The sequence below is a fragment of the Sinocyclocheilus anshuiensis genome, unplaced genomic scaffold (genome assembly GCF_001515605.1).
Source record: "Sinocyclocheilus anshuiensis isolate Anshui unplaced genomic scaffold, SAMN03320099.WGS_v1.1 scaffold1451, whole genome shotgun sequence".
Lineage (NCBI taxonomy): Eukaryota > Metazoa > Chordata > Actinopteri > Cypriniformes > Cyprinidae > Sinocyclocheilus > Sinocyclocheilus anshuiensis.
Genome location: NW_015538060.1, coordinates 658983 through 684316, shown reverse-complemented (window position 1 = coordinate 684316; position 25334 = coordinate 658983). Strand labels below are relative to the sequence as shown.

Sequence of the window (25334 nt, the reverse complement as noted above, 5' to 3'; positions counted from 1 at the left end):
TACTTTTCTAAAGTGATTAGACTTACCCTTTAAAAATAGGCAAACTTTGACATCGGCCAAGCAAACATTTAGCAATGCCTTCAACTCCAACACCCTTGAAACTAGAGGTGGGTGATGTGACGTATCATGGTGGTATAATTGTGTCAATCAGCTGAATGATCGGCTAATATGGAGATATGTTTAGGTCCCTGAAACTAATCCCACACTCTCAAAGAAAAAAAAAAAAAAAACTAGGACTATACCCTTTCAAAAGGTACTAATATGTACACTTTAGGTGCTAATATATGTGACCCTGGAGCACAAAACCAGACATAAGTAGCAGGGGCAAATTTGTAGCAATAGCCAAAAATACAAAGTAGTTTCGCTTTCACAACGAAACACAGCGTCACACACTGCGGGTTTGAGTGAGCAGAGGCCGGGGGATAAAGTGAGGAACGGCCAGCAGATTCGACGAAGGAGCGGCCGGCGGGCTTGCGGCATGACGAAGCAGATATCGTCCTCTTTTGGAAGACCAAACAAAGTAGTTTCGCTTTCACAACGAAACACAGCACCTTCACGACATGTTGGCGGCAGCAACAATACTACAGCGAGAATAAAAGTTACGCCTTCTTTCTTTGCGTGAACATTTGGGCGGCGTTATGCAAATCTTCCCACATCGTGACGTAGATATGTGGGGGCGTGTTAGAACGAGCCGTTTTAGGTAGGCGTGGCTGACTCTGAACTTTTATAAAGAATATCTCTTTGGATTTGAGACTTTAGTCTTTGCAACTTTACAGATCTTCTTTATGCACCAAGAGCTTGTAACACTCCAAAGAGAAAGGAAAACTTGAAATCGCATCATATGACCCCTTTAAATAAAGATCATGTTCCATGAAGATATTTGTAAACTTCCTACTGTAAATATATCAAAAATGTATTATCATTAGTAATATGCTTTGCTAAGGACTTCATTTGGACAACTTTAAAGGCGATTTTCTCAATATTTCGTTTTTTTTTTGGCACCCTGAGATTCCAGATTTTCAAATAGTTGTGTCTCGGCCAAATATTGTCCAATCCTAACAAACCATACATCAATGGAAAGCTTATTTATTCAGCTTTCAGATGATGACTAAATCTCAATTTCAAAAAAGTGACACTTATTACTGGTTTTGTGGTCCAGGGTCACATAAACTTTTAAACTAATAATATAGGGGTAAATAAGGTACAAAGATGTACCTATTACCTTTTTAACTTATCATAAAAACATTTGATTTTTTTCCCCTTTATTTCTCTAATGAAGAAAGGGTAGTAACACCGATGACAAAAAAATTATATTAAAGGGGCAAACATTATTATTATTATTATTATTATTATTATTAATTACATATTTTGCTTGCTTATAAGAATGTGCATTGAACAATGCTTGTTCTGTAAAAAGAACAAAATAAATAAATACAATATGTTAGTAAAGTCATCTGTGATGTATGAGATAAAGGACATTTTTCAAAACAAAACAAAAAATTATAATAATAATAATAATAAAACAAAATGAAAATCAAAACAAAGCAAAAACAAAAGTAAAAACAAAGCAAAGCAAAAAACAAAACAAAACACAAAGCAAAGCAGAGCAAAACAAAACAAAAACAACCTCTATACCATTACTGTTATTAAACTATTAGGTTATAAAATGATGCCTTTCATATGGCGTTTCTGTTGACTGAAATGAAGAGACATGATTGTTACTACTGTATATTTTGAGAATGACCCGTTTGCACAGCTATTAGTGACTTTACTCGATTTACATGCGAGAGCGATACATACAGTAATGCCAAAACCTTATAGTCTATACCAGTGGTCGCCAACCCGTCGATCGCGATGGTAGATCTTTATCACTGTCCCAGTAGATCCCGAAAAAAAATGTAAAATAAGTACAAAAATGCATTACATTTATGGGGTTATATTAATGTATCACTGAAGGGTACTGTCTTGAGAAAAGTTTCGATGGCAATGGCATTTTCTTCTCCGTATAAAGTGCAACTCTTTGTTTAAAACTTTGTTTACAGCGGTAACCAAGGAAACGCTATAAGTGCAATCGGTTCATAAGCAGTGTTGCCAAGTCCGCGGTTTTCCCGCGGAATTGGGCTACTTAACACTGTTGCCGCGGGTTGTTGTTCATGTCCGCGGGTTGAAGCGACCCCAATAACGTGATATTTAGTCCCTGGAATGTGAATTCCCTGGAATGTGAAGATCCCCGCCGAAAAACGTGTATTTTACCCCCCAGAATGCGATTTTTACAGGGGAACCCTCCTCGAAACGCGATTGGACTAGTTTTTTTTGCGAAAACCTGGCAACCCTGTTCATAGGTGCCACCTGCTGTCAGAGAGTGGTCTCATTCAGACCTGCTGTTTTTGTTTCGTGCAGATGTTTTATGTAGCAAATAAATAAATAACACCTAAAGTCAGACCATTCTGTTTTTGTTTTAAATCCTGAAATTAATCTAAATCAAATCAAAAACAACTGCCCGTGCACATCATGATTAAAATGCAGTGGTTGCTTCTAATTTCAAATGGCTAGATATTTTTGCTTAAAGACAGTTTGTTTGTTATAAAGCAAATAGCCAATAAATAAATTTGCTTAAAAATCAGTATCAGTATCACAATCCAATTTGCTAGTTTAAAAAAAAAGAAAGAAAGAAAGAAAAGAAAATCTGAATTCTGAATCAGCTATGATCGGCGCATCACTAATTAAAATATTAAGTAAAAGGCCTCAAATTTGAAGTACAATCTGGGATGTCTTTTTCTATCAATTCTTCAATAGGTAGATCTTGTCTTTCATAAAGGCCGAGGTCAGGGGTCTTGGGCCTAAAAAGGTTGGTGACCACTGGTCTATACTATCTGTTGTATAACAGGTTTTTTGTTTGATTGTTTGTTTTGTTAAGCTCCAATTATGCCAGACTTATTTGCTTGTTTCAAATAATCCTATCTTCTGGTTTGTCAATCAATCAATCAAAAAAATAAAAAAAATTAAGTGAAGAATTTACACTTAGGCATTAACACATGGTTATTTAAAAAGTTGACCTTTTTATATTGTGAATAAATAAAATGACAAAACATTTTTTTATAAATAAATAAGTAAATAAAATTGCTCAAAATGCACTTGAGATAATGCACAAATCTAGTTTCTTTACATCGTCCTCTGCAGCTATTCCTTGACATTCACCATGTATAATAAATCTATTTTAGCAACTTCATAGTACTGCGAGCAGCCAACAGGCCAAACACTCAGCACGTCAACGCAAATATGGGAACGATTAGGAGTTCTTTGAAACTGACGAGATAATTAAAACAAGATAGACCCTGGTTCATCGTAAATCATGCCTTTCACCACCCATCTTCACAAACTCCCCCTTGCTTCTTTTCTAGTGCTCTTCTACAAAGTGCACACAAGATAGAGGTGAGAGCGCTGAAGTGTAACCAACCTTTAAACTATCAGTCCATGCGGAGGCTAGAAAAATTGTTAGGAAACAAGGCGTCGCCCGTCAAACTGGTAGAAATTAAAGCTAGAGGACGAATGTTTCTTCACATTAGTGGAGGTCCATGTGGTGGCCCATTAGTGCCTTAAAGGGATAGTTCACCCAAAAATTAAAATTTGATGTTTATCTGCTTACCCCCAGGGCATCCAAGATGTAGGTGACTTTGTTTCTTCAGTAGAACACAAACAAAGATTTTTAACACAAACCGTTGCAGTCTGTCAGTCTTATAATGGAAGTGAATGGGAATCACTGCTTTGAGAGTCAAAAAAACATACACAAACAAAACCAAATTAAAGCCTGCGGCTCGTGACGATACATTGATGTGTAAAGACACGAAACGAACGGTCAGTGCAAGAAACTGAACAGTATTTATATCGTTTTTTTACCTCTGATTCACGCAATGCCCGAACTGTTCGAACTTTCCTGAGCGGCGGCGCGTCCTCCTGAGCGCGTTCTCAACAGCAGGAGCGTGAGGCATCTTCTTATTCTTCTTGCTTTACGGCGGATCTCTCAAGTGGACCATTGACACTCCTAATTGAGATTGTAGATAGAGTGACAATGGTCAATGGTTGAGAGATAGGTGGCACTTATATGCACTTATAAGTCTAAGACGCACTCAGGACAGTTCGGACATTGCAGTGCATCAGAGGTAAAAAACGATATAAATACTGTTCAGTTTCTTTCACTGACCGTTCGTTTCGTGTCTTTACACATCAATGTATCGTCACAAGCCGCAGGCTTTAATTTGGTTTTGTTTGTGTAGGTTTTTTTTTACTCTCAAAGCCGTGATTCCCATTCACTTCCATTATAAGACTGACAGACTGCAACGGTTTGAGTTAAAAATCTTCGTTTGTGTTCTACTGAAGAAACAAAGTCACCTACATCTTGGATGCCCTGGGGGTAAGCAGATAAACATCAAATTTTCATTTTTGGGTGAACTATCCCTTTAAGGATTTTCTGAGAAAAGACTTCTGTTCTTAGTGTCCCATTGCGGACGAAACTACACCCTAGCCATTCGGGACATTCCACTGCTCGCCCCTCGTCGATAAAAGTGAGAAGGACATTGCACATCACACTGTGAACATCTGCTGTCCAGAGCAGCCAATGAACACAGAAGCGTCTTCAGTCTTCCCGTTTCATACGTGCAATACGAAGCGATATGAGCGTCTGCTGGGAAAAGAGGGTCCGATGTTTATCCCGGGAGAGCTGTCGGAACATGAAAGGCCGTAGCTCGTTAAACTTAAGTGAAAATAAATGAATTGTTGTGAATGACAGCAGAAGAGGCATTTATAGGCCATCTTTGGTCTTAACCAACAAGTAAACTGTTGTGACCAACTGATTTTTGTTCTTTAATATCATGACCACAAGACTGGAGATGTTCAGTTTATTCCTGTATGGTCACATTTGATTGGTTAATGTTGTGGTAGTTTTATTGCTCTACTGTGTTGTATAGATGCCACATGTCAGTCTGATTAAAAATAAATAAATAAATAAAATAGCCAAACTTCCTTTGAAGAACTACACTACCCATAATCTTGACGAGAGGATCCACCAATCAGAGCCACTGGAATGGAAAGGCCACTTGCGAAACCATGTGAAAGCGCTGAAAAAAGGGCATTATTGTTAAAGTGGGGGTAACTGTTGAGCTCAGGTCTGTGTCTGTTTTACACATTTTGTGTTACTATAAATTACTACAGTAATAGGTTAAGATAAGCAGAACTGAAAAACTGACTATTAGAGATGCCAACCAACCTGATTTGATGAGAATTCATAAGTATTTTACGAGAACATTTGTAGAAATAAATACAATCCGACTCTTATGAAAGTGGTTTGTTTGAAAAACTTCATCGTGAAGGTCCACCCCTAAACTTAACCCTGAGAGGAGTGAGAAGATCATACAAAAACATACACATGAGATTGTACGACCAACAAATTCACCAAATTATAAATTATTTACAAACTGTCATGAAATTGTGACATCATGCTAAATCTGACGTATGCCAACATGCTCTCATGACAGCGAGGCTGCAGTTTACAGAGTCACAGTTGCTCAGCTCATGTCTAAAATGTTCGCCCGTTAACTCTATTATTGTGTGAACACTCTGACAGCATAATCTCACATAGAATATGTGATTTTAATCTCATTTCTGAGATCATGTTTTTATTAAACTAAAAATAGAAGACAAAAAAATTGGATTACTTGTTCATCTTCATGTACCAGCAGTAATATTTCAAAATAATCCACCTTACTGACAACAAAGAACATGAACATAATATTTCCCTCTGCTTACATAGATTGCTGGCCTCTTCTCCTGACAGTAACACCTACTCTCATATTCATTAAAGCTGAGGCACTCAAACGAGCCTAATAATACCAACAATAACCATGTGTGAGTATAAGCAGCTCCATCAAAATTTACACAAGCAAAAGTAGTTAATTAGTATTAAACCGTAAGCACTTGGGTAAATAAACAGTAAAATGAACATTGTGAAATAAAGTGAGAGTCTGTTTTGCTCTAAGAGTGGATAAAGAGGTGTCTAGCACAACGGAGACAATCAATTCCAGAGATGCAGTCATCCGACAAAAATTTGATCAAATTATCTAAAAAAAAAAAACACACCCTCTCCATGAATAATCGTCTAAAACAAACAAAGGTTTGTATGTTTGTATGCACTGGTCAAACGTATGCACCGGTCAAACAAATGTTTGTATGCACTGGTCAGTCCTTTCAAAAACATCATTACTCACAGCTGAGGAGTGCTAACAGATATGACTGGACTAGACTAGACCAGCCACACAGGCATAACCAACCATGTGTTGTCTCATCAGGGCAAATAAATATGACAATACATACGCAATAAGGGCCTGAGAATAAGCGATCAAGAGTTTTAGTCTTTTTTTGGTTGAAATTCAATTCAATTCAATTAAAGATAATTTAATTTAATTAATAAAATGTAATAAAAAATTAAATAAAAAGAAATTAAATTACACTAAATTAACATTAAATCAAATTGAATTAATTAAATAACATTAAATTGAATTAAGTTAAATATATTTTTTAATAGAATTAAATTAAATAACATTAGATTACATTAAATTAAATAAAAAAATTAATTGAATTAAACTAAATTAAAAATAAAATAAAAATGTAATTAAAAAATAAAATATATAAAAAATTTAAATAAATAAATTAAAATAAATTACACAAAATTAATTTAATTAAATAACCTTAAACTGCATTAAATGAAAAATTAAATATCATTAAATTAAATTGCACTTAATTATACTGCATTCAATTCAATAAAATCAAAAAACATTAAATTAAAAAATTCAATTACACTAAATTAACATTAATTGCATTAACTGAAAATTTTAATTGTGTTACATTGCATTAAATTACATTGTATAAAAGTAAATAAAACTGCATTCAAATACATTACATTAGATTTTATCAAATTAAAAGTAAATTATGAAATTAAATTACTAATTTTTTAATATTTCAACCTATTGTCATTGTGGGATATCACAGGCAGAATGAGGACACTTAAAAGCATTAAAACTCTAAGCTTACGATATAATGGGTATAAAGAGCTCTAGGCAGTGTTTAGAAATGGTGTTACAGGTACCTGATAAGGGACAATGCTCCCATGGGCTGTTCCCCATCGCCTGGCTTCGATACCAGCGTTGAGGTAGTTGGCAGCGATGTGAGTTAGACAAGCAACCTGTAGACAAATCGAAGGAGAAAAAGCAAATATTTTTAAATCTTAGGAACTGTCTGTCTGCTGTTTTGTGAGTTCAGTGAACTCTTACACAGCTGACACAGCAGTTCATGCGGCCGTGCCGTAAAACCTTCCTCCAACTGGAATCCAACAGAACAAACCAACAAAAACGTCAACACTTTTAACAAACACCTAAAAAAAGCCATATTAAATTTCAGATTTACTGTAACAACTGTATTTAGTTGCAGCATTTGAATAAAGCTGTTAAAAAAAAGGTCCGGGCTTTTTTTACGATGCCCAGGTGACATCAGATCAGAAGCCATGCAGCTGAGACAATATTTTGCAATGTACAACCATGTACCGAGAGGACACAGAGAAAGTTAAGAGAGGTGAAATATTTGGTCAGATCAAAGCCTGTCGGTGATCAGTCTGGACGCGATTGTTGTGCGGCACCAGAACTCCTTCCTCAGACCGTACACCTTGAGATGAACCCATTCTTCACTTTTCCAGCTGCTTTATTTCCATGACGTCTTACGCTGAGTCTTTTGTTTACCGAAACTTTGGTTTCTGTGTTTAAACGGCTGGAAACAATCTCATTTTTGCCCATATGCAAGCAAAAACTCATTTATTAGGTCAACACTAAATCATATCAGTGACATTTCTTAACTTTCTTCTTCAGTAAGCTCATTAAATGGTTAGCAACTGGTCCTGAACTGAACCAGAGACAGTATAAACAGAAAAAGAGCAAGCAACAATCCACTTGGATCATGTGCACCTCATTAGATAATATCTCTTTTTACATTCAGCGTCAAATGCTTTCTTGAGAAATCAATGTCATTATATTGTGCACTTCACTTCAATATACTTGTCTTCGACGTGCTAAGATGAAGCTGAAAGTGTGCCACCTCGCACCTCACAACGTTTTATTCATCACTTCAGCTCCTGCTTACACACAAAATACACTCAACTGATTTCAGGTGTCAGACAAGACTTGCTGTTAACTGGTTTTGTGTATTGACAAAACTCGGCTGACAGTTTTGGATATCAGACAAAACAAAACAAAAACAGATGTTTTCTGACAGGATCTGGTAAAGAAACACGATTAATATTCCTTGCGTGGAGATTCGATCTCACATTTTTGGTTAGCTGGATATCGGCACAATCCAACATTTTTGGCTTTGGAAAGAAATGTAAAAACAGAGAATTTTTCAGTGTATGCAACCAAACATAAGCTTGTATTACTTCACATCATGTCAAGTAACTACTAGATAAAATAAATGCTTACAAGTATTTGCTTAGCATTTTTAAACACGGCTATTTTCAAATAACAGATTTTTTGCATTTATACACAATTACAGTATGTATTAATTTATTAATATTTTAATAATATTTAAATTTGGTATAATTAGCTTATATTTTCAGTTTTCGTATTAATATTAGTTTAAGTTTTTGTAATTTTGCTATGTGCTTTTGTCATTTTTATTAGCTTTTTTCTCTTTACCTGTTGCGAATCATCATCAGAGTCGGGATCCATTTGCAGCGTTTTTATTGCGTAAACAGACAAGACAGGGTCAATCACCAGTAGATACAATAGCGAAGGCTAGGCTGAGACAGAAAGTGGGACGGGGAGGAGGTCGAGGCAGGCGGCAGACAAACACAGTAAGTCACGGCAGGCAGATACAGATCAGAGTACGTGAGCGGATCAAATTGTCAATTTGAATGGCGAGTTCAATGAATTCACTCAAACTTTTCCCCTCATCTCGGCAAGCCAACTCTGACTGGAGCTCCGAATTCAGTCCCCTCCGAAACAGGAGTTTTAATGTGTCCTCGATCCAACCTGTCTGGGCGGCAAGGGTGCGAAAGGACAGAGCGTACTCGGCTGCTGGTCTCCTTCCTTGCGAAAGTGTCAACAGTTGGTCTCCTGCACTTTTCCCCTCCGCGGGATGTTCAAAGACTTCGCGGAAGTGTTGGAGAAAGGTTGTGAAGGTGGGAAATGAAGAACCGTCCACTCCCCAAACGGCGGTAGCCCAATCCAGCGCCCTCCCCGTGAGCAATGAACACACAAAGGCAATGCGGCTAGAGTCTGTGGGGTACAGCGAGGGCTGTTGATTAACAAAGAGCGAACACTGAAGCAAGAACCCTTTGCATCTGGCAGGGTCTCCGTCAAACTTCTCCGGGAAAGCTAGTCGTGGGCTCACTGGGGATGTGGGTGATGTCAGGGGTGGCGTGGAGTGATGAGACGCCGGGGCTGGAGCGGCTGCAGCCGCGGTTGGCGTTATTTGTAAGCCTTGCAGCGCCTTCACTAACTCCTCGGTGAGTGAGGTAAGCCGGTTTAGTTGGTGGTGATGCATGGCGAGCTGTGTGGCCTGCGCAGATAGCTCAGTGGATAATTGCCTGAGTGCTGCTGGATCGCTGTGTGGCGAAGTCTTCTGTTGCGAATCATCATCAGAGTCGGGATCCATTTGCAGCGTTTTTATTGCGTAAACAGACAAGACAGGGTCAATCACCAGTAGATACAATAGCGAAGGCTAGGCTGAGACAGAAAGTGGGACGGGCAGGAGGTCGAGGCAGGCGGCAGACAAACACAGTAGTAGAACAATCCAAGTCAGGGCAGGCAGAGACAGATCAGAGTACGATAAACAGTCCAAGGTCAAACGAGTAGGCAAGATACAGGGTAAACGCTCAGAAGTGACAGCCGGGGCAAATCAAGACTTCGCAGTGAGTTGCTGTGAGTGTTTGGCTTAAATGTGTGTGTGCGTGATTCAATGCAGGTGTGTGCGTGCAATCAGTCCCAGGTATGAGGCATGATGGGAACTAGAGTCCGAATGGATAAAGTCAATATTCAGGAGAGAGTTCCCTCTGGTGGTGAGGAGGAGGCGGTACGGAAGCCTCCTCTGTAACATTACCTATTTTTTTTTATTTTAGTTTTAAGTTCTCTAATTTAACTTCAACTTATTATATTTCAGTTAAACCAGAAATGCTTTTTATGTTTAGTCTAATTTGAGTTGAAGAAGCTCAAATTTATGTTTCCATTTGTGGTCAAAATTTATAGATGCTCTTTATTTATTTATTTTACATAATTTCAACCAGCATGATTCGGAAATCTCAGGGATTTTTTTTCTATTTAAGCATAGATGCTGCTATACACGTATGCCTTGAAAACAGCTGCCTGAAAGCATTGGAAATAAGGCCATCGAGTGAACTGACTTGCCTTACAGGGACTGAACTCAAGTTATTTCCCAGCAGACCCACTGCTGCCCTACAAACTCAAGAGGACTCAAAACTTCCACTCAACAGAAACCTAAACCCAGGAAAATGAATAAAGTTGCTTTAATATCAAAGACAGAAAAGCCAAGTAGCATCTTGTTACACTCACAGCACCTCATGTGTAGTATTCACCACATATCTGTAATTTAACACACGATAAACGTTTACAGGGTAGCAAGAGGTCACTGGATATCACCGTTCTCCAAATCTGCTACACATATGTTCCTCTAGATATTTTCCAATTAAAACACAATAGCATGAACTAAAGCGCATCCCAGGCTTCTCTCCTGAGCTCGGAACTTGTTCTTGGCACAACATCTGAGAAAAACATAAAAACTTTTCAAGCTGTTTCTCTCAAAACAAAAACCAAAGACATACCCTGCATAACTGTCAATACTTCTGTTACCTTACACTGCCTCATAAGATGAAAAAGTAGTAAAAACAGCATTAAAAAAATCCTATAAAAACATTTTTCCTATGTAATTCATTGTTAATAAAAATTAAAGTCTCTGTTTCTCATAACTGTCTTTATGTTGTCAGTTTGATTTTTCTACAAACAGCTGTTAATTCTATGATTGGTTATTTATGGAAAATATGAGGTCAAAGGTCAATGTTAACATGCCAGACATACTGCGTACTAACGTACTATTCACGATTGAATTTCAATTCACAAGCTTGAGATTCTATTGTTTACAAGATGTTTTATTGATGTCTTTCCGCAGTTGAAACACTGATTGAGTGATTACATGAGACATGATGCATTTCAGTAAGTTGTACTGTTACTTTCAAGACTTTCTGATGTTCATTCATGTTTATTTCGTGCTGTAACTAGTAGTAAAGAAAAAGAGATCATTGGTTCACGTGCCGCTTGAACTGAAGAGGCCACAGCGATCTGTCACGCCACATTAAAGAGTGGCAAAATGACATTTATTGTTTGTATTTTGTGATGAAATTGACAGTATTTCAAAGCTGAGTTTTTTAAAGTTATTTCAGTAGACAGTATTTAAAAGTTTTTGTACTTTTTAGAACTTTTTCCCCACCTTGTTATACTTGTGTTCCTGGTGAAAAATGACCAGCCTGCAAATAATTTGCTTGCAAATCTCTAATTATACTATATTATTACTAAATCGTGGATTCAATCTGTGTCAAATGGTTTTCTTTCAATTTGCAGAGGTTTTGTATTTCTTTTTGAAACTGATTGATCAAATGCCTCGTTGATTTCTTTTACTCAAAAACTGAGGTGCTTAAGCTCAGATCAATGAAGCCTATGACCAATCAGTTCCAAAAATAAATACAAAAACTATGTTAAATGAAAGAAAACAAGTTGGCAAAAAGATTGAACCCAAGATTTGGTGATAACATAGAAAAAATGAGAGATTGAGAGGAGATTTTTTAAAAGGACAGTCATTTTTGACTGGGAACACCAAATTAGGGGAAGGATTTTCAGCACAAGAGTTAAGAATCGAGATCGGTTCGAGAAAATGAGAATCTGGTAAAATTGAGAAATCATTAGGACACACTTTAGTTTGGGGACCAATTCAACTATTAACTATGACTTTTGCCTCAATAAACTCCTAATTTGCTGCTTATAGTTAGTAAGGTATTTGTTAAGTGTAGGTAAGGGGTGGATTAAAGGTGGGGTAAGTGATTTCTGGTAGCCAATGTTGATATTTCAAATCACCAAAACACCCTACCCCAAAAGGGTCTCGCCCCTATTTTGATAGCTCCGCCCCACACATACGTACACAACCCAGGCAATGATTAGTTCTGTGAAACAAAGCAAAACCAATGTTATACCATGTCTACACCGGATGCGAGTGGCGCGGCGCGACAAAATACTATAGAACTCATTATAATCAGTGATGCTGTCTACACTGGATGCGGTGCGACATGACAAATCCCCGACAGAAAACTGCTGCTGCGTTCTATTTATGATGTATTGATACAAATTTTAAATGATTTTCAACGGTCGCTTTGTCGCGTCCAGCTGTTGCGGCGCAGACACGGTGTTACTCACCTATTGAGAAGAAACAATGCAACCTCGGTGTCCGATAGCAGGCCTTCTGCTCCTTGAGTTCTCTCCAGTGCTGGAAAGCTGATCCGATATTTACATGGGTCCTACTTCTTGCCTTATCGTAAGCCTTCTTTTCATGCCTCATCCACATCATGAGTAGACACGCCCCTTACTGCTGATTGGCTACAAGTTTGTTTTGGTACTCGGCCCGACTCAGTTTTCTAAAGCGTTTTTAAAAAAATACATACCCCACCTTTAAGGGATCTAAAATATGGTCATGCAGAATAAGGCATTGATTTGTGCTTTATAAGTACTAATAAGCAGCCAATATGCATGCTAATAAACAACTAGTTAATAATGAGAATTGGTCCCAAAACTGAAGTCTTACCAATCATTACTCAAACCAGCCCTACTCTAGTATGTCCAGAAACATCAACAGTCAAAAAGCATACAGGAATTCAGACATAGCCATACAGACATTATATATTTGAATGGAAGAATAATGATTCCCAAACAACCTAAGGTTTTCCCAGGACACAAAATGCTGCCCATAAATACCCATGTTTGCATCTGGATTAAGGGAAACTGTGTGTTGTGGTTATCTAATGCCCTCGGTGCTTTTGCTATTGCAGAGAACCTATCAATTTGCTGAAGGGTTAGATTATTACGACCACAGGATGATCGGTGGGGAATGTTCGGAAAGAGGCGGAACTCACTTATCTCTGCCAGCTTAGGGTCTACCGCAGAAACCGTGACCCATCATCCCTTCAGCCCACAGATAAGACACATGCATCCGATAAATTCCTACCAGCCATGTACGAGAGTATCCATGCACAAAATCCAGCACAGTCATCGAGAAGAGCCCGGACGACTTTTCCTGAAATGGGAAGCAATTAAAAACGCATGAGGGGTACGAAGAAAAAAAAAAAGTTCCAAGAGAGAATGTACTCGAACCACAACAGACGATCACAAACAATCGCATTATTGGAACCATTTCTGGAAACCACATCCTTCTTTCAAAGCGGTATCATTCAGGGGGCGAGTGCTCCGACTCGTTAGCTCTGCACAAAGGTTTTGCGGTATCATGTCAGAAACAAGAGTCGGACGTGTTGTGGATCTTTTGAATGATCTTTTCAGAAATCTAAAGGGAGAGGATGACCGACTTAAAATGCAGCTTTTTGCAAGGCCAGTGCGGGACAAGAGATTTAACTCAGATGCATGATTCTGAACCCTCTATTCATTTAGGTTTATACAGAGTCCAAAACACAGCTGCCTACGTAGGCAGCACTTTAAGGCAGTATGATTATAAGGCCTTCTAAAATCTCTTCTTTTGGTCAGAATCTAAAGCTGCATTGCAAGCACTCTCGGTGGCAGAAGACAATTGATGCAATAACGATATGAAGAGATTAAAAGTTCAATCTAATTAAAATAGATTATTTTACGCACTATTATTGTGTTATGTACTGGATCTCCTATGCTTATCATATAGCATCATATTGTAGCTCAGCACTATGCTAATGTTAAACCAATGAATCAAAATAATCAGCCCCTGTTGGTAGATGACTAAAATAAATTTGGCTCTGAAAAGCATCTTTTCCATTGAAAGCTATTCAAAGGTATCTGTGTATTCTGATCAAATATTTTTGTTTCTAACAACATAACTGAAAATGTTTGGATTCAGCAAGTTTTTTTTTATTACTGTTAATATTACTGTTTTTAATATTACTGTTTTCAACATTGATAATAATAAGAAATGTTGCTTGAGCAGCAAATCAGCATATTAGAATGATTTCTGAAGGATCATGTGACACTGAAGACTGCAGTAATGATGCTGAAAATTCAGCTTTGATCACAGAAATCAATTACATTTTACAGTATATTCACATAGAAAACAATGAATTATCATTGTAATTAACAATTAATTATCAATGTAATTAAAATTATAATAAAATAATGAAAGTTTTTATAAAAGTATTTCACAATTTGATTGTTTTTACTGTATTTTTGTTAAAATAAATGCTGCCTTTGTGAGCATAAGAGACTTCTTTCCAAAAAAAATAAAATAAAAAAATAAGAAATCTCACTAACACCAAACATTTATTGTGAATTGAAAACATGTTACATAGTAAAAATTGTTATTGTGCTTTAAAAGGGATAGTTCACCAAAACATGGAAACTCTCATAATTTACACACCCTCAAGTTGTTCCAAACCTGTATATTTGACGGTAGCCATTGACTTACTATGGAAGTCAAGTTGGTGGTAACCAACATTCTTCAAAATATCTTCTTTTGTGCTCAAAAGATGACAGAAATTCATGCAGGTTTGAAACAACTTGAGGGTGAGTAAATGATCAGATAATTTTAATTTTTGGGTGAACTATGCCTTCAAAGGTTCAGCTGCCTTTGACGTCATGGCTCAGGATAGCTGATAGTCAAGCGCTTGGTATTTTCCTGCATTTCGAGAGGGATCAGTCACATGGCAATTAAAGCTCAGCATGAGCAAAGACGGCACATTTCCGACATACTTCCGGCAGGTCCTGCATCACCCGAGCAAGAACATTTATGAAGAATGCTACCAGATAGACCTTCCTGCAACAAATGAAGCGTGATGCATTTTGTTTCATTACAATCACATTAAGATCAGGTCTAAAATTTGTGAATGTTTACTAATTTGCCTTAAAACTCCTCAACTGCATCTCAAATAATGTGCAAAATAATAGCTCCTCAATCCCTCTGCATTCTCAATGATCCAACACAGTTTCAAATGTCAAATTTCTGCAAAACTCGAAGTGGTTCAGTTCAAATAAACAGTGGAAGATGCAGACCAAATCTGCGTTGTGAATTATGGACTGATTCCGTAATCTTCAACAGTTTATTATGAGTTTTCCTCCTTTATTCTGTGTCAAAACACAATGAGAAGCTGAGTGGAGGAAACACTTTTGTCATTCAGCATAAAATGAAAAACACATGTTTGTTGCATGCAAATATTTATCTATCACGACTTTAGTCAATCTAAAATTTCAGCTCGGAAACCAGCTGCAGCTGAAGAGGGTATGTGAGGTTTCAGGTAGTTACTATGGTGAAAAACTCAACAAAAAATCCTGTTAAGTGATACTGCAGATGCAAAAGACATTTGAAAGAAAACTGCTATACTGTACGTCTCCGTCCCAGTCTTTAAGTTTTCAGTAAACACACTGGCAATTGAGAAACAAGGAGGGAATATAAAACATTCACCAAGTGAACCAAATGTCATCCGTCAGTTTTCTCCTGGCACACAGTGAAGTCTGTTCAACATCAACAGACAGCAACACGCTCTTGAACAAGTAAACTTAGCGTCTCACACTCCATTGATTCTCATGATGCTACACTCACAGCGTCTCAACCGGCTGCTTACGGCGCTGACATCTTCTGAGCGAGCGAGAGCTGCTATTTAGATCCTCTGTAGTCTCACATTTCCAGGCAGCACGGGCGATCGGCAGGTGAGACGCGGTACGAGCGGCGTGACATTTTTTGAAGTTGCTCATTCAAAAAGCAAAAGAAAACGGCAGGCGCAAATTATTCAAAATCACATTTGTAAATGGTGTGCTATTTTCTCCACAAGGACTGGTCTCAAAACCTGATTTGTTCATGAAATACACAGTGGCATGGCAGGAAAGCCTACTGCTACTTACAATACATAATACAATACATAATACTTGTGATTTAGCATTTACCCTTTAGCATGCCTACCACACTATTACTTACGACAGGAACAAATTGAGTTGAGTCACCACTTATATAAAAAAGAAAAGTCATCCAAAAAGTACATGTGACTTAAAGTTCAAGATTAAAGTGACCACATGAATTAGAAACTTCACTTGAGCTTTACTTAAAAGCCATGAAATTATATAATTTACAGTAAAACAATATGCAAGGTGAAAATGTAAGGCATACACTACGAACATTAACAAATATATATTCTTTTCATTCAAAGTAAGAGGAAAAACCACACAAAGTCAAAACTATCAAGCCATCATAGTAAATTAAATAGTACATGCTTAAGTCTAGTAGCTAGGGACAACAATTGGTTTATACGCTTATACAGTTATGGAGAGCTGATTTATTTATACTGTAAAGTAAAACGTTCATGTTTTCTCTAGAGTCTGGAATGGGTCAGATTAAACTCACTTCCAGGGAACTGCATTCTTTCAAGCCAAAGAAACAAAACAGAGCAGTCAGGTTGGATTTAAAAAGCTCGTTTCATGTTTTATGCGAGAGACAACAGTAACAACAGTCTTGAAATCAGAACAAGGCATACTTCTAAGAGCTGAATATTTCATCATGCAGATATTCTATGAAATATTGAATACATCAAATGTAGCCGGTGTTATTGAACTGTCAGTTTAAGAACATGAAAGTGAAATTATGTTCTGTATCAGCAATTGACTTATAATCTCGAGTGTCAGAAAAGGACTGAATCACATAAAAGATGCTTTCAATCTGTTCTGCATCCATATGCTAAGCATTTCTGCCTCTCTAAATGTTTTCTGAATGAGAATTATATAGTTTAGTGAATTTATGGGAAACCTTATATTATGCTTTTGAATCAATGCTGCGAAATTAATTAACGGAAGTGAAATTTTGATTTGATTTGAGTTTCTTTATTCTATAATAAAGACACTGTGGAGTGATCAGTTGCCTGGAACAACAATCCGTTATACAGTTTGTGTCATATATATATATATATATATATATATATACACACATACACAGGGGTATATATATATATATATACACACAGGGGTGCACACAAGTGGTACACGGGTGCGCATGAGCGACCAAAATAAAAAATGCAATGTGTAAATATGTTCAGATCGTTTATTTGTGTACGACATTGTTGACAGCTGTTAATGCACAATCGCTGTTTTAGGTCGACTAACTGTAATACTGTTCTGTAATACTGTTCTCAATCTGAAAGCATAAAACTAGGCTACACGCTGCCAATTTCAGACCAAAATGCAAAACTGACATTTCATTCACTCGGCAGCGATAAACCCGGCAGTGCATATACTTGTCGGCAACCCACCAAAATAAAAGCGTGCTGATTTTAGGTTTGAAAATGATCAAATTTCATTAAAAAAGATAATATTAGCATTGTATTTTTAAGTGTACTATAAAATAACTGTATTTTTATTTTATACTCAATTTATTTTTTTAAATAGTATTATCACTGATTATTTTGTTTATTATTTTATTAAAATACAAAATAAATAAATGCAATATTACTATTATCACACTGGGAGCAGATCTGGAGAAATGTAGTATTACATCACTTGCTCACTAATGGATCCTCTGCAGTGAATGGGTGCCGTCAGAATGAGACTCCAAACATAGTGTTTTTATGAACTCTGGACTCATGTTTTAGCCGAAAACAATGGTTTAAAGTTAAAAACATCTTGATGACGAATTTGTTTCTTAGAAACATGCAGCTTTTGGCTTCACAAGACATTAACTGAATGACTGGAGTGGTGTGGATTATTGTGATGTTTTTATCAGCTGTTTGGACTCTCATTCTGACGGCACCCATTCACTGCAGAGGATCCACTGGTGAGCAAGTGATGTAATGCTACATTTCTCCAAATCTGTACAAATATAGTAAATGTTGTATTACCTGTGAAGACAGAAGATTGCAGTCTATATGAAGGCCTCGTCCTGTTTTCTGTCGCTGAAGCAAAGCAGCCATGACAGCTCCAAGAGTGTATAAACCAGTGGCCAGATCTGTCATTGCAACACCTGGTCTGACTGGGTCTCCATATTAAAAAAAAAAAAAAAAACAGAGGCTGTTAAATAAACAAGAAATAAATAACCTAAAATGGGGTGTAGTATTTAAGATAAAGTGTGTAACTGTTTTAGAAGTTAAAACCAATGGTGTGGGTTTGGGATGGTTATCTGTTTGTTCCTCCAGCCCACTAAAGCCAAACCTATGCTTCAGTTTTTACCCGTACACTAGGGTATGCATTCAGCGCACGAGACATCATTTATCATCAGCATAGTACACACATGTGAAGACAGAAGATTGCAGTCTATATGAAGGCCTCGTCCTGTTTTCTGTCGCTGAAGCAAAGCAGCCATGACAGCTCCAAGAGTGTATAAACCAGTGGCCAGATCTGTCATTGCAACACCTGGTCTGACTGGGTCTCCATATTAAAAAAAAAAAAAAAAACAGAGGCTGTTAAATAAACAAGAAATAAATAACCTAAAATGGGGTGTAGTATTTAAGATAAAGTGTGTAACTGTTTTAGAAGTTAAAACCAATGGTGTGGGTTTGGGATGGTTATCTGTTTGTTCCTCCAATATTTGACCACTTGTTGATGCTAGAAATGACACACTTCACGTTTAGCACATCAGATCATTGGCCTCACCTCAGGACCAGTGATGTGCATCATACCAGACACCGCAGACGCAATGGAGTCATATCCAGGCTTGTGTGACTCGGGGCCCGTCTGTCCATATCCTGAACAAATTAACAGACGTGGTTACTGATTATGTGTGTGGATGATTATCAGATGAAAATGTGCTTCCAGCTCACAGTTTCGTGTAATACGTGCATGTCAGAGCTACAATCTCCAGCATATTCTGCTTTGCCAGTATGGCTTGATTTGGGCCTGTGTGCGGCTCTTAGAAATCTTCACAGCTCAGCACACACGTCTGGAGAGAATGTGGGCAAAGACCCGATTACATTTCTATTATCATCAGAGCAATCAGATTAATTTGATTCTAGGAACTCCACCGTGGTTCTAAGACTTTGACTCACTGGAGGTAAACATCTATGGATGTGTTTATTTCCTTGGCAGAGGTATGGGCAGCTTAAGTAAAATCTGTCATGCCCTAGTATGAAAACAGCAGTCTACTAGGCAGAGTTTGTGCAAGTATATTTCACAAAGCAGTATCACTTCATAACATTTTTCTTCTCCAGCGTCTCCTCGTCCCTCGTGTGTGTGCAACGTCACAGAAGAGCGGACGTAACAGTAAGCGGCATCCCTTCCCCGTGTTTGATTTCCGGCAAATAAAGTACTGTCAACATATTCTCCAGCGTCTCCTCGTCCCTCGTGTGTGTGCAACGTGACACTTTCTATGATGCATGTGTCAAGCGGCTACGTTTGCACACACTATCAAGCTAAGTTTGAATGGCTATGCATTCAGTTGTATGCATACGCTAAGCGCTTGTGTCAAAACTAAAGTAACTTTGTGCTCTGGCTGCCACTGAACACCGCTCACATTCACTCATACTTCTAAAAAAAAAGTAAAAATGTAGTTATATTAGATGCATGTCTATAAATTGTGGTTCCAAAAGAAATAGGCTAGATAGCATTGTAAAGACTGAAAAAAGTTACAGAGTAGAGTTGTCTTTAGAATTCGCACCAGACAAACATGCAGTTTGTTGCAAAAATACAAACTGTAATGACATTCATATACTTTATTGCAGCTAAAATGATTTATTTTGTCTCTACCATCACAGTACACAACTTCACTTGTAATACCCTTTTTATAGCACACTATATTCATAAGATCTCTTTTACTACTGTGATGCGACAACCAATAAGAACCACCACAAAAAGGGGTGCAAAGATATTTGGGACTCAAGTAAACAAAGAACAAACATCCCCTTAATCACGCCCTCAGTCGGGCCGCCATCACTGCTATAACCACACCAATATTAACACAAGTGTGAGAGCAGGAATAACCAGATTTTTTACATTTTATAAAGAAAATGTGAGTGGTGAGTGCAAAAGTTGCAGCAATAATTCTAGAGCTCTGTTGGTGTTTTTTAGCACATTGTAAATTATTTCTAGGGTGTTAAGAGTCCTAGAAACTCAAACTCTTTCAAAATATTGTTCCGTTTCATTCTGTTTGAATTCTGACCAAATCGGCACGGCAACAGCTGAAGCAATGGAGTGTTTGTAAAACTCATTTGAAAACAGTCCTTATTTTGCCATTCTGTTCGCAGAAATTACACATTTCACCTTTCAAATCAGCATGAAATTAAAATTCACCCCATTTTAAATTTTCTAAATGCACGTTATTGATCTTATTGCGAACAATTCATCCATGCATTTTTAATCAAAATATGACTCTGATCTTCCTGTGAAATAAACTTCTTTCTGGTGATGCATGCAGGACTCCATTCATTTAGCCTGCAAGCTTGCGTTCAACTGCCTCTACGCACATCTCGAAAACCAATCAACAAACAATAACCTGTTCCTAACCTTTTTCATTAATCCATTATACTCTGATGTAAGTCACAACAGAGAAGAAAATCGATACTTCCGTTTCATTGTGACTACATATCCAATTAAGTCCAGCACGATAAAAATAAAAGAAAAAAAAGAAAACCTCAGACTCAGATTAGTGATTTTAATATAATCAAGGAACAAACAAAAAACATCAGACAAACCAAAACAATTGACATTAGAAACAAAATCCCTTTAAAAAATCCCGTATAAGCACAGCTCTTGGCTTCACAAGATGTTACTTGATGGTCTGGAGTGGTGTGGATTACTTGTGGATTATTGTGATGTTTTTATCAGCTGTTTGGACTCTCATTCTGACGGCACCCATCCACTTCTGATGAAGAAACAAACTCATCTACATCTTGGATGAAGGTACATTCATTTTGGGTGAACTATTCCTTTAACCATTTATCACCATTTTACCAATAAATTATGAATCCAAAATTAAGAAAAAATTATAATAATCCTCATAGTAAACTTTCAGACCACTTTCTGTTGCCCAAATATTATATATACATTATTATACAGTAATTTGTATTGTAGCTATTATTATACCAGTTTAGAGAACTGGTTTCTAAGAGAATCTATGACAGCAGCATGAACTAGTAGTAATGCTGTATCCATTCATCAGACAGCCCAGGATTCTCCACTGCCAGCAATGTGAAAAGCATCCAATGCCAAACCTCAGCACATTTGGGTGTGGGGGCCCATCTAATGAAGGACATATGCTGAAAATAACTCGCGTTCTCAGACGCCACTTAATCGGCTGTAAAGAAATGAAACCCCAATAATAAAAAGAAACAGGGAGCTTTGTCGCTTCTGTGGACGCCGAGCACCATGGAGACCTCAACCATCTCCAGAGGAACAGGAGTCTGTGGTTCTTGTTCTCCGTACTCATCAGTGTACTTAGCGAGCCTGATTATTCCACATTAACCAGACGAGACAGTGCGTGTCTCGCCCTAAAACGCTCATTCCATATCTGCATGGACCGTAACAGACATGATGTACTCCTGATAAAAACAGTGTGAAATCAAAACCTCCTTTTTATAGTAGGAACATGGAAAACAGAAGAAATCTGAAGGGTATTCCGGTGTTTTTGTTTCGCTGGCATGTCAAGCAATGCGTTTGTCATTTTGTTGAATATATGATCCTCTTATAGACATTATGGCTCAACGGTAGGGTTGGGTACCGGACTCGGTACTTTTAAGGGTACCGACCGAATTGCGTCGGTACTACCGAGTACCGATTCTCGTTAAATCAATCGGTGCCAAATTTCTGTACCTGAGAACGCATCTGGGCACATACGCTACAGAGAGAGAAAGAGAGACCCTGTGACGTGATATCACCCCTGCAACTCGTTCAAACAACACACAGGGCAAGCCGAAATGTTCTGAAGTGTGGTTACATTTCTAGGGCCATATGGTTTCTGCGAAAATGCAGACGGGATCGTGGAGTCCATTCATAAAAACGTAATTTACTCTATAGCGCGGAATGCCACGGAATTCGTCAATTTTGTACGAATAAATCAAAAGTAGCCACTGCCACTTAATTCAAATCGCGATATGAACTAGTGTCTGTGAATATTAAAATGCAAAAAGACGGTTTAAATATTAATCCTGCATGTTCCGCATGGTTTCTGCGAAAACGCGGATGGGATTGTGGAGTCCATTCATAAAAACGTAATTACTCTATAGCACGGAATGCCATGGAATTCATAAATTTTGGACGAATAAATCAAAAGTAGGTCTGCCACTTAATTCGAATCGTGATATGAACTAGTGTCTGTGAATATTACAATGCAAAAAGACGGTTTAAATATGAATCCTGCATGTTCCACTTGCTTCTGTATGTATGAATGGCGGAAACGTGGTTTTGTTTACTACACAAATACTGAAGCACGCGTGACGCTCGCGGTGATTTTCGGCCTCTGCGTCTCACTATATGACGGTATGAACACAAAAACTTAATCTCCAGAGCTGCTGTGAGAGTCACTTCACGAGAATTTTACCGTTTCATTTGAGAAAACTAGCATCATCATATTGTATATACACAGAAACTTCATGGCAACCTGTCAAAATAAAAGTACGGTTTAACGTGTAACAGAAATATATTACTCTTGTAATACTTTTGTACAGTATAATGTACATCTTTAAATATTCCATTTTCTATCAAATTTTAATAAAACAATTAAATGATAAAAATAAATATTACAACCAGATTAATCACTTGTAGAAAAAAATAATACAATTATTAGCCTATTAAAAAATGTTTTAAAGGAATATTCACACAAATTTTCTTCCATGTATTAATTTCAACAGTAAACCTCAGTTTGTTTGCCAAAAAATAAAAGGGTTTAATTTTCATTTGATTTAAAATAAACGTTTAATGCCTTCATTTGATTTTCAGAAAAATTAAAACAAGAATTTCTGGGGGGAAAAAAATAAAAGAAATAAAGAAAAAGTTTGTAGGGCCCTATTGTTCAAAATGTTGAAATTGAGACTTTTGGACTTATTTTTTCACTGAAATAAATGTTTTCTTAATTACAGAGTAAAGTACCGAAAAAAGGTATCATTGGGTACCGGCACCGAAATCCAAGTACCGATACCGGTACCGTACCGGTTCAAATGTGAACGGTACCCAACCCTACTCAACGGAATAGTACAATAGCTATAGTGAATGAATAGGTGACTTGGCATAAAACGAGAAGTCAAAAGAAAAAATCCAATGACTAAACGATGAGGTAAACGGATTATAATAATAATAAAGTGTGTACTAGACAAAACCACAAATGGTAATATTTTTGACAAAAGGAAGAGTATTTCAAGCATACAATGAGCACTTTATCCCTACAGGAAGAAGAAAAAAACAGACAAAGATTTGATGCTCTTGGGCCAAATTTGGTCATGGTTACGCCAGCTATGGCAAATCCCATGGTTCCTGAAAACACTGATGTCAACATCTGATTAATCTCCCATGTGTGGGACCTCTTTTTTTGGAACACAAGGCAAATTATTCCTCGTATCAAAGATGCTTCTAGTCTGCCAAGTCATGGTTTTAAGCCTCCTTGGGGATTTGCACAAGCAATCACAATATATAGGTTACGCAGTGCCGTTTCCTGACAAAATTGGGCCAAAATAAATTTTAAAAATCGGTCACTCCCAAATTGCTACTGGACCACAATTTTGCCCCCTCAGGACTGAAGCAATAAACCAAAGGATGTCAATAAATCAACTGACGGCATGCCACTGCAAGTCCCATTACAAATAAATTAGACAAGACTACAGAACTGCTACAGCATGTGAGATACAAACCACCCATAAATGAATGGCTTCCCTTATTCCTGATTGGGGTGTCCAATTAATCACAGTTCATGTGGCGGGGCAGGAGACTGGTAATGATATTTGCTTAAAGCAAAGATTTAAAGGCTTCAACAAGAGAGCCACAGCAGACCTCTAGCGCTGGATCCAACATTCCCAATCGAAGGCCCGTTTGCAGTGCATATATGTTAACAGGTTAGCGCATTCACACAGATGTGGTCTGGCAATGCGAACCAGGAGCATTGCATATGCAGTAGTCTATTTTTACTGTGCTGCATGTGCTGAATTAAAGTGACAGCGCCTTTTTCGCAGTAAAAATTAACATGGATTGACACGAAAATGTAGTAATTACACTATAAAAGCATTTAATTAAAGTCTACAGTGTTTCACAGTCAACACATGACGTTTGTGGCTAGATTTAAAGCAAGCAAAAGTGCTCTTTTAGATAAACAGGGCGACATGATGGATGGCACTTGTGTAGGTGGAAAAACAGTTCTTCTAATAAAGATTGAAATGCAAAGGAAAAGGCACGAGAGATGGTTGTTTCTATCAATGGTAAGTTTTAAGTTAAAATATTTGTGATAGCCTAACTTTCAAAATAAGAAAAGTAGGCTAAGTCTAAGTTTAAGTGTTCTGCCACTTGCTTGAGCAACCTAATATATGAATCTGTATAGAAGTAAAATGCATTGCATAATACTTTGTAAATACTATGAAAGATTTTACTACTGCTCTGTGTAGAAAGAGAATCACAATCCTGAAAAAGCATTTTCAGCAACAACGTTTGGATTTTTAATGAAAAATTATGGATAAATGTTGTGTTTGTGGTAAACAGCCACAGATCACAGCAAACTGCAAACACGTCTTATGTGAAAGCACACACAAAGGCTGTATATGCACGGCAAACATATGAATATCTATCAAAATACTACAAGAGCATCAACAAGTCATTTCAAAAGCTTTTGGCATTCTATAAATAGAATAAATGAAAGTATATTTAATTTAAAAATCAAATATTAATGAAACAAGTAATAGGTTAAACATTCTAAAATAAAATTAAATTTTAAAGGGGTCATATGATGCGATTTCAATTTTTCCTTTCTCTTTGGAGTGTTACAAGCTCTTGAAGCATAAAGAATATCTGTAAAGTTGCAAAGACTCAAAGTCTCAAATCCAAAGAGATATTCTTTATAAAAGTTAAGAGTCAACCACACCTACCTAAAACGGCTCGTTCTAA

At 37.3% G+C, this 25334-nt stretch overlaps 1 protein-coding gene across 1 annotated transcript in view; it reads right to left on the bottom strand.

The window, feature by feature from the left end:
- LOC107683488 (succinate--hydroxymethylglutarate CoA-transferase-like) overlaps positions 1–25334 on the bottom strand; it is a 98988-nt gene that overhangs the window by 67766 nt on the left and 5888 nt on the right. Inside the window, exons 6-8 of the mRNA XM_016479546.1 lie at positions 18914–19006; positions 18164–18306; positions 7139–7234 (exon numbers count right to left, since the gene is read on the bottom strand). Of these exons, the coding sequence (XP_016335032.1) occupies positions 7139–7234; positions 18164–18306; positions 18914–19006 (332 nt within the window). The remainder of the gene's footprint in view (positions 1–7138; positions 7235–18163; positions 18307–18913; positions 19007–25334) is intronic.